This window comes from Callithrix jacchus, chromosome 22 (genome assembly GCF_049354715.1).
Source record: "Callithrix jacchus isolate 240 chromosome 22, calJac240_pri, whole genome shotgun sequence".
In the NCBI taxonomy this organism is placed as follows: domain Eukaryota; kingdom Metazoa; phylum Chordata; class Mammalia; order Primates; family Cebidae; genus Callithrix; species Callithrix jacchus.
The window spans coordinates 36308610-36318689 of NC_133523.1; the positions used below are offsets into that span (position 1 = coordinate 36308610).

General features: G+C 48.4%; 1 protein-coding gene across 1 annotated transcript; it reads left to right on the plus strand.

Moving 5' to 3' along the window:
* The first annotated feature begins 7118 nt into the window (after window positions 1-7118).
* On the plus strand, window positions 7119-9545 carry MIA (MIA SH3 domain containing). Its single transcript, XM_002762141.6, has 4 exons — window positions 7119-7264; window positions 7348-7481; window positions 9025-9135; window positions 9453-9545. Exons 1-4 carry the CDS (start codon window positions 7141-7143, stop codon window positions 9474-9476), a joined length of 393 nt encoding a protein of 130 aa, XP_002762187.1. The 5' UTR covers window positions 7119-7140; the 3' UTR covers window positions 9477-9545.
* The last annotated feature ends 535 nt before the right edge of the window (window positions 9546-10080 follow it).

The window sequence follows — 10080 nt, forward strand, 5'->3', positions numbered from 1 at the left end:
CACTCTAGCCTGGGCAACAAAAGAGACTCCCATCTCAAGAAAAATAAAAACTTGGACCTGCCAGTCCAGAAGTGAGGGTCTCTGGGAGCAAGGCGGACCCTCTGGAGAAGGATGCTCAGCCTGTGGATCTCTGAAGCAGTTTGGAGGTGAAAAGAGTTCAGATTCTCCGTTGTTTCTTGATTCTGACCTTGGGCAAGTGACCGAACTCCTCTGAGACTTACTTTTCTCCTTGGCAACGTGGAAGTTGGAAGCTGAGGGGGCAACATTGCATAAGGTGGTCAGCAAAGTCCAGAGCTGAAATCCCTGGGAGCCCCAAGTGATCTGGAGGAGCCTGGCTTGTGATGATCTGGAGGAAGTACAGAGGTCCTGGGGTAAGTGTGAGCTCAGTATTTGAGCATTAGGAAGTAGGGGAAACTCCAGGGGTTGCCTGGAGTTTTGCATTGTGTTCAATAAAACATGGCTGGGCATGGTGGCTCACACCTATAATCCCAAAGCTTTGGGAGGCTGAGGTGGGTGGGTCACGAGGTCAGGAGTTTGAGACCAGCTTGGCCAACATGGTGAAACTGTCACCACTAAAAATACAAAAGGTATCCGGGTGTGGTGGCGCATGCCTGTTGTCCCAGCTACTCCGGAGGCTAAGGTAGGAAAGTTACTTGAACTTGGGAGGTAGAGGTTGCAGTGAGCTTGTGCCACTGTACTAGCCTTCCATCCTGGATGACAGAGTGAGACTCCATCTCAAAAACAAAAAGAATTGTACTTAGTGGCCCTGTTAATGTGGCTGCAACATGGAGGGAGAGTACAAAGGGTGGATACAAAGACTGGCCCCTGTCTTGGGAAAGCCAGCTGCCATGTTGTGAGCCATCTGGAGAGGTCCACATGTAAAGAAAAATGAGGACAGAGACCTTCAGTCCAGTTTCCACAAGCAACTGAATCTCCCCAAGAGCTGCCTGAATGAGCTTGGAAGCAGTCCTCCCACAGTCCAGCCTTCAGATGAAACTGCAGCCTTAAAGCAGAGCTTGGCCAGAGGCGGTGGCTCACGCCTATAATCCCAGCACTTTGGGAGGCCGAGGTGGGTGGATCATGAGGTCAAGAGATCGAGACCATCCTGGTCAACATGGTGAAACCCCATCTCTACTAAAAATACAAAAAATTAGCTGGGCATGGTGGTGTGTGCCTGTAATCCCAGCTCCTCAGGAGGCTTAGGCAGGAGAATTGCCTGAACTCAGGGGCAGAGGTTGCAGTGAGCTGAGATCACACCATTGCACTACAACCTGGGTGAAAAGAGCGAAACTCTGTCTCAAAAAAAAAAAAAAAAAAAAAGCAGACCTTGAGCCTGAGGCATCCAACCCACAGAAGAGGTGATAATTGTGGTCTTTTTTTTGTTTTTTTCCAGACAGGGTCTTGCTCTAGAGTGTAGTGGCAGGATCACAGCTCACTGCAGCCTCTACCTTCTGGGTTCAAGTGATCCTCCAACCTCAGCCTCCTAAGTGGCTGGGACTCTAGGTGCATACTACCACGCCCAGCTAGTTTTTCTTTTCTTGTTTTTTTCTTTTTGTTGCTAAAGCGTCTCACTGTGTTACCTAGGCTGGTCTTGAACTCTTAGGCTCTAGCAGTCCTATCTCGGCCTCCCAGAGAGCTGGGATTACAGGCATGAGCCACTGCACTCAGCCAGTGTTGGTCTTAGGGTAATAACGCAGCAGCAGATACATGCATTTGGCTTTGGGAATTGAAGTCACTGCTACTTTGTGGGTTCATCAGTAGTATGGGGCAGGAGACACTGTCCCCACAGCTGATTCTTTTTTTTTTTTTATTTGAGATGGCGTTTCACTCTTGTCCAGGTTGGAGCGCAGTGGTATGATCTCAGGTCACTGCAACCTCTGCCTCCCTAGTTCAAGTGATTCTCCTGCCTCAGCCTCCTTGAGTAGCTGGGATTACAGGTGTGCACCACCAGGCCTGGCTAATTTTTCGTATTTTTAGTAGAGACAGGGTTTCACCATGTTGGCCAGGCTGGTCTCCAACTCCTGACCTCAGGTGATCTGCCCACTTTGGCCTCCCAAAGTGCTGGAATTACAGGCGTGAGCCACTGTGCCCAGCCGACAGCTGATTCTTGAGTGTTTTTTCTGAGTACCTTTAATATTTCACACAATATCATATTCCTGAACTTTGTACCTAACCAGAGGTCTTTAATTTTCATTCCTTGATGAATCTCCAGGGTCTGGATCAAAGCCTAGCATACTTTATGTACTCATGACATCTTTAATGAATGAATAAATTATTATTATTTTTTTTTGAGACAGGGTCTCACTCTGTCGCCCAGGCTGGAGTGCAGTGGCATGATCTTGGCTCACTGCAGCCTCCACCTTCCAGCTTCAAGTGATTCTGGTTCAGCTTCCCAAGTAGCTGGGACTATAGGTGTGTGCCACTACACCTGGCTAATTCATGTATTTTCACCTTGTTGGCCAGGCTGATCACAAACCCCTGACCTCAAGTGATCTGTCTGCCTCAGCTCCCAAAGTGCTGGGATGACAGGAGTGAGCCACTGCACCCGGCCTGAATGAAGGAGTAATTTTTTTTTTTTTTTTTTTAGATGGAGTTTCACACTGTTACCCAGGCTGGAGTGCATTGGAGACATCTCGGCTCAGTGCAACCTCCGCCTCCTGGGTTTGAATGATTCTCCTGCCTCAGCCTCCCAAGCAGCTGGGATTACAGGCGTCCGCCACCACGCCCAGCTAATTTTTTGTATTTTTAGTAGAGATGGGGTTTCACTTATTTGGCCAGGCTGGTCTCAAACTCCTGACTTCATGATCCACCCACCTCCGCCTCCCAAAGTGCCAGGATTACAGGCGTGAGCCACCGCTCCGGCCAAAGGAATAATTTTTTTAAAGAATGTTTTAAAGTGGAAAAGTTCAAACATACATAATAATAATTTTTTTAAAAAGACAATAGTTTCTGAACCTCCATATTCCCTTCCACCAGCTTCACGTACCAACTTGTGGCCATCTGAATTTCAAGCAGGCCTCCACTCTCTCTCCTTTTTAAATTATTTTGAGAAAACATCCTATTAGCTCACTCTTAATCAGAATTTAAGTACAGATAGTCTTCAACTCACTGTGGTTCAGTTTACAGATTTTTGACTTCACAGTGGGCTTATCCAGGTATTAAATGCATTTCAGGGCTGTGCGCAGTGGCTCGTGCCCGCCCAGCACTTTGGGAAGCCGAGGTGGGTGGGTCACTTGAGGTCAGGAGTTCGAGACCAGCCTGACTAACATGGTGAAACCCCATCTCTACTAAAAATACAAAGTTAGCTGGTGCACGCCTGTAATGCCAGCAACTTGGGAGGCTGAGGCAGGAGAATCACTTGAACTCAGGAGGCAGAGGTTGCAGTGAGCAAAGATCACACCATTTCACTCCAACCTGGACAACAAGAATGAAACAACATCTCAAAAAAAAAAAAAAACAAACTGCATTTTGAAGCCAGGTGCAGTGGCTCACACTTTAAGCCGCAGCTACTTAGAAGGCTGTGGTGGGAGGATAGGTTGAGACCAGTCTGTCAAGACTGTGTGAGCTGTGACTGCGGCACTGCACTCAAGCCTGGGGGACAGAGTGACACCCTGTCTGTTAAAAAAACAAAATTCAGGCCTGGCACAATGGTTCATGCCTATAATCCCAGCACTTTAGGAGGCTGAGGCAGGTGGGTCATGAGATCAGGAGTTCAAGACCAACCTGTCTCTACCAAAAAATATAAAAAAAATTAGCCGGGTGTGGTGGCATGCCCCTGTGGTCCCAGCTACTCAGGAAGCTGAGGTGGGGGAATTGCTTGAACCCAGGGAGGTGGAGGTTATAGTGAGCCTGAGTCATTCCTCGAGAGAGTGAAAAGAAAAGAAAAGAAATTCCACTTAAAATGTTTTCAACTTAACGGTGGGTTTATCAGGATTTAACCCTATCATACACTGAGGAGCATCTATGTATCTGAAAAATAACCACAATGCTGTGTCTACACCCAAAACAGCAAGTTTTTTTTTTACCATCACTACATATGTGACTAGTGTTCAGATTTTCAATATTTTTATACATAAGTCTGAAAACACTTTAAATCATAATCCAAGCAAGGTCTACACGTTGTGACTGCTGCTATGGTTCTTACGTCTTTTGAAATCTAGGCCACCCCTCAGGCCCATTTTTCCCTCTTCCCAGGCAGTTTATTTGTCTTATTGACACACTCGTGGTCTGGATTTGTTGGTTGCATTGTTGCGAGGTCCTTAACATGTTCCTTTGCCCTCTGTGTGCCCTGCAAATCCATTGAATGGATGTGTTTAACCCCTAACACGGCCCTGTTAGTAAGAGAGCATAGTAGGCCAGCCGCTGTGGCTCACATCTGTAATCCCAGCACTTTGGGAGGCTGAGACAGACAGATCGCTTGAGGTCAGGAGTTAGGGACCAGCCTGGCCAACATGGTGAAACCCCAAATCTATTAAAAATACAAAAACTAGGCCATGCGTGATGGCTCACGCCTGTAATCCCAGCACTTTGGGAGGCTGAGGGGGGTGAATCACCTGAGGTTAGGAGTTCAAGACCAGCTTGACCAACATGAAGAAACCCCATCTCTACTAAAAATAAAAAAATAGGCAGGCATGATGGTACATACCTGTAATCCTAGCTACTTGGGAGGCTGAGGTAGAAGAATCACTTTAACCTGGGAGGCAGAGGATTTGGTGAGCCAAGATCACACCATTGCACTCCAGGCAATAAGAGTGAAACTCAGTCTCAAAAAAAAAAAAAACTAGTCCAGTAAAGTGGTGGGCGCCTATAATCCCAGCTACTCGGGAGGCTGAGACAGGAGAACCTCTTGAACCCGGGAAGTGGAGGTTGCAGTGAACCAAGAATGTACCACTGCACTATAATGAGACTCCATCTCAAAAAAAAAAAACTAAAGATATTGTAGATATCTATAGAGATACTAAAGATACTATAGCAATGGCTGTGGGCCTGGATACAAGGGTTACCTTCTCCACTTCTCCAATTCTGACTGTATAAGCCTGAGACAATTTCCTTAATACTTCCATTTCCATGTAACAAGGAGTTATAGGCCGGGCATTAGTGGCTCATCCCAGTGCTTTGGGAGGCCAAGGCAGGAGGATTGCTTGGGAACATGAGTTCCAGACCAGTCCAGGCAACGTAGTAAGACATCGGCTTTACAAAAATGAAAAAAAAAAAATCATCCAAGCATGGTGGCCCACCTGTGGTCCCAGCTACTCGGGAGGCTGAGAGGGGAGGATTTCTTGAGCCCAGGGGTTTGAGGATGCAGTGAGCTATGACACATCACTATACATCAGCCTGAGCAACGGCAAGGTCCTGCCACAAAAAATTAAATTAGGCAGGACTTGGTGGCTCATGCCTGTAATCCCAGCACTTTGGAAGGCCACGGTGGGCAGACTGCTTGAGCCCAAGAGTTTGAGATGAGCCTTGGCACCATAACGAAACCTTGTCTCTATCAAATGATAAACACAAAAAATTAGCTGGCCATCATGCTGTGTATCTGTGGTTCTAGCTACTCAGGAGGCTGAGGCAGGAGGACTGCTTGAGCCCAGGAAGTAGGGGCTACAGTGAGCCATGATTATGCCACTGCACTCCAACCTGGGCAACAGAGCAAGACCCTCTCTCAAAATAATCTTAAAATGGATTAACCGGGTATAGGTGGCTTGTGCCTCTAGTCCCAGTTACTCAGGAGGCTGAGGTGGGAGGATTGCCTGAGTCTAGGAGGTTGAGGCTGCAGTGAGCTGTGACGGCATCATTGCACTCCACCCGGGCAACAGAGTGAGACCCTGTCTCAAAAAAAAAAAAAGTGGGGAGGGTTATTATAATTACTACTCCTGATATGATACAGAGTATCCATCTGAGTTCATAACAAATACATACTTAGTGAATGCTCCATAACTATTGGCTTTTATTATTATTTTGAGAACAAGTCTTGCTCCATCCAGGCTGGAGTGCAGTGGCATGATCTCGGCTCACTGCAACCTCTGCCTCCGGGTTCAAGCGATTCTCCTGCCTAAGCCTCCTGAGTACCTGGGACTACAGGCATGCGTCACCACACTCCGCTAATTTTTGTATTTTTATTTTTTTAATTTATTATTTATTTTTTTTTTTTTTTGAGACGGAGTTTCGTTCTTGTTACCCAGGCTGGAGTGCAATGGCCCGATCTCGGCTCACCCAACCTCCGCCTCCTGGGTTCAGGCAATTCTCCTGCCTCAGCCTCCCGAGTAGCTGGGATTACAGGCATGCGCCACCATGCCCAGCTAATTTTTCGTATTTTTAGTAGAGACCTGTATGGTCTCGATCTCTTGACCTCGTGATCCACCCACCTCGACCTCCCAAAGTGCTGGGATTACAGGCGTGAGCCACCATGCCCGGCCTAATTTTTGTATTTTTAATAGAGACAGGGTTTCACCATGTTGGCCAGGATGTTCTGGAACTCCTGACCACGTGATCTGCCTGTCTTGGCCTCAATTACGGGCGTGAGCCACTGCATCCGACCAGGCTTTTATTATTGTCCCCATTTTACATACAAGGAAGCCGAGGTTCTGTGAGGAGAAATAGCTTAGCAGAGGTCATCCAGTAAGAAGCCGCTGGTGCGGAGGAATAGTGATCATGGTGGGACATTGCCTAGCCTAAGGTTGAAAATACAATATTCAGACAGTACTCGAGAGCTGGGCTGTTTCTCGTAATCAAAGGGCTGCCTTGTTCTCCTGCCCAACAGCACAGGAAATTCCAAGGTGGTTTTCCTTACAGGCTCCTCCGCTGGAGCCCAGGTACCTAAGCCAACTCAAGAGAAGATGGAATTGAATACCTCAACCTCCTTGTCTGGGCCTCTGTGATCGCCGAGGAGGGGGCTGTTGGTTGGAAAGCTGTGAGCTGCTTTGGACCTTATCTGGGAATTTCGTTGGGCTTGCAGCCTTTACCCTGTCCTTGAAATGGTTCTGGCTGGGTAGCAACCTCTAGGTGGTGTGGGCGAAATTTGGGACTGGTTAAGGGCGGGGACAAGATCAAGAACACAAGTTTCCTTGTGCTGTGGGAGAGAGGGAGGGGAGGAAATTGGAGACCCACGTACCCCCTTGCTCACTCCCTTGCTCACAGTTAACGATGGCCTGGTCCCTGGTGTTCCTTGGGGTCATCTTGCTATCTGCCTTCCCAGGACCTGGTGTCAGGGGCGGCCCCATGCCCAAGCTGGCTGACCGGAAGCTGTGTGCGGACCAGGAGTGCAGCCGTGAGTGTGGGGAGGGGAGAACTGGGGACTCAGGGTATTAGCCTGAGTGGGAGATACTGCATTCCCTTCTATTCCTTCCCCAGACCCAATCTCCATGGCTGTGGCCCTTCAGGACTACGTGGCCCCTGACTGCCGATTCCTGACCATTCACCGGGGCCAAGTGGTGTATGTCTTCTCCAAGTTGAAGGGCCGTGGGCGGCTCTTCTGGGGAGGCAGCGTGAGTCTTGGGAGAGTGAAAGAGGGAAGGGTACAGGGCTGGGGTAAACTCATTATTTCCGTGAAGGGAAGATTTGAGGAGAGTGAACTGAAATAGACATTGTGGGAGGATATTGTGACTTTATTTATTTATTTGTTTATTTATTTTGAGACCCAGTTTCACTCTTGTTGCCCAGGCTGGAGTGTAATGGTGAAATCTCGGCTCACCACAACCTCTGCCTCCCGAGTATCTGGGATTACAGGCGTGAGCCACCACGCCTGGCCTATTTTCACTTTATATTATTAATTAGTTTATTTATATTTTCCAAGACAGAGTCTTGCTCTGTCACCCAGGCTGGAGTGCAATGGCACTATCTCAGTTCACTGCAACCTCCGCCTCCGGGGTTCAAGCGATTCTCCTGCCTCAGCCTCCCAAGTAGCTGGGATTACAGGCACATGCCACCATACCCGGCTAATTTTTGTATTTTTGGTAGAGACAGGGTTTCACCATGTTAGCCAGGCTGGTCTGGAACTCCTGACCTTGCGATCTGCCTGCTTCAGCCTCCCAGAATGCTGGGATTACAGGTGTGAGCGACCTCCCCTGGCCTATTTTCACTTTATTTACCAATTTTAGGGCATCTGCTATGGTGCCATGTTCTGTTCTAGACACCAAGATACAACAATGAATGATCCTTTTTTATTCTAATGGAGGGAAATGAGCAAAAAGCAGGTCATAAAAAATAGCAGCAGTCATGCATGGTGGCTTACACCTGTAATCCTAACACTTTGGGAGGCCAAGGTGGCAGGATTGCTTGAGCTCAAGAGTTCAAGACAGCCTGGGCAACATGGCAAGACCCCATCTCTACAAAAAAATTAAAAATGGCTTGTGTCCCGGCTACTCGGGAGGCTGAGGTGAAGGATTGTTTGAGCCCAGAAGTTGCGGCTGCAGTGAGCTGTGATCATGCTAGTGCACCCCAACCTGGGCCACAGAGTGAGACCCTGTCTCCAAAATAATAAAAGCAGGCTGGTCACAGTGGCTCATGCCTCTAATCCCAGCACTATGGGAGGCTGAGGCGGGCAGATTACCTGAGGTCAGGAGTTCGAGACTAACCTGGCCAACATGGTGAAACCCCATTTCTACTAAAAATACAACAACAACAAAAAATAGCCAGTCATAGTGACGCACACCTATAATCCCAGCTACTTGGGAGACTGAGGCAGGGGAATGGCTTGAAGCAGGGAGGTAGAGGTTGCAGTGAGCCGAGATCACGCCACTGCACTCCAGCCTGGGCGACAGAGCAAGACTCCATCTCTAAATAAATAAATAAAATAAAAGTAAATATGCACTGCTGTGAGAATTAATAGAGACTGACTTGGGTGGTCAGGAAGGGCCTCTGAACAGGTGACATTTAAGCTGAGATTCGATTTGTGTGACATTTCAGTTGAGATTCATATGACAAAGAGCCAGTAATGTGGAGATCAGGGAGAAGGGAGAATGCAAAGGCCTTCAGCAGGCACAAGCTTGCCATCTTCCCAGACCTTAGCTTTTAACTCCTCTTCCCCAGGTTCAGGGAGATTACTATGGAGATGTGGCCGCTCGCCTGGGCTACTTCCCAAGTAGCATTGTGAGAGAGGACCAGACCCTGAAACCTGCCAGAGTGGATGTGAAGACAGACGTGAGTGTCATGGGGGCTGGCAAGAAATCTGGAGGGAGGACCCTTAGGTTGTGGGAATGGGCAAAGATGCTCCCACCCTTGGCTCCCTGCCAGCCTAGAGGTATGCGCTGGGACAAATTCTTTCTCTGCCTCAATTTTCTCACCAGTAAAATGGGTGCAGTTGGGAGGTGCAAAGATTAGAGGGCTCTGGGCTAATTTGCATAGCACTTGTGTGGCCAGACCTGGGCCCTGCAGCTGCAGCCTTTGCTAAAACCACTAGATCCTTTGTGGTGTGACCGCTGGTTTTCTCTCCACTGTTTCCCCTTTCTCTTTTTCAGAAATGGGATTTCTACTGCCAGTGAGCTCAGCCTACCGCTGGCCCTGCCGTTTCCCCTCCTCGGCTTTATGCAAATACATCAGCCCAGTGCAAACGGCCTGTCTCTGTGGTCTTTGGGGTAGGGTAGAGTGGAATGGGGACTGCAAATGAAATGTTTCTCTAGGTTCCTGAATCTAACTAATTAATCCGCTGCATGTGGTAACATCAGTGGGTGCTAGGCAGAGTTTCACTGATGAAAGCTCTGTGCAGTAGGAGAGCTCCAAAGCTTAGGTTTCAGATAAAAGCAAAAGAAAACATAAGCAGCCCAACTAGGGGATTGTAGTGTCCTCTCTAGACCAGTGGGAGGGAGCCAACCGGACCACGCGGAGGATACAAATCGCACAGCAAAGGTTTTCTTGGGAGATTATCTGCAAAGGGAGGTGGGAAGTACCCTACGCGTATCTTCCCAGTTTTTCTTCTTTTTGCCTTTGAGGCCAGAAATCGCTCCCGCTAGCTCAAGATCCGCTCCTCTTCCAGCCTCTTTCTGTCAATCCTGCCCGTACCCCCTATTTTGCATTTGTATCCCCTCCCCCAAGTCCGCTCCGATCCAATCCGGAGCCTCGACTCTGCCCCCGGACTCCCGACCAAAT

Excerpts from the sequence above, each read along its gene's own strand:
- MIA (XM_002762141.6), top strand. The coding sequence starts at position 7,141 with ATGGCCTGGTCCCTGGTGTTCCTTGGGGTCATCTTGCTATCTGCCTTC. Across the intron at positions 7,265-7,347 it reads TGCGGACCAGGAGTGCAGCC|ACCCAATCTCCATGGCTGTG; the intron begins GTGAGTGTGGGG and ends TTCCTTCCCCAG. Across the intron at positions 9,136-9,452 it reads GAGTGGATGTGAAGACAGAC|AAATGGGATTTCTACTGCCA; the intron begins GTGAGTGTCATG and ends TCTCTTTTTCAG.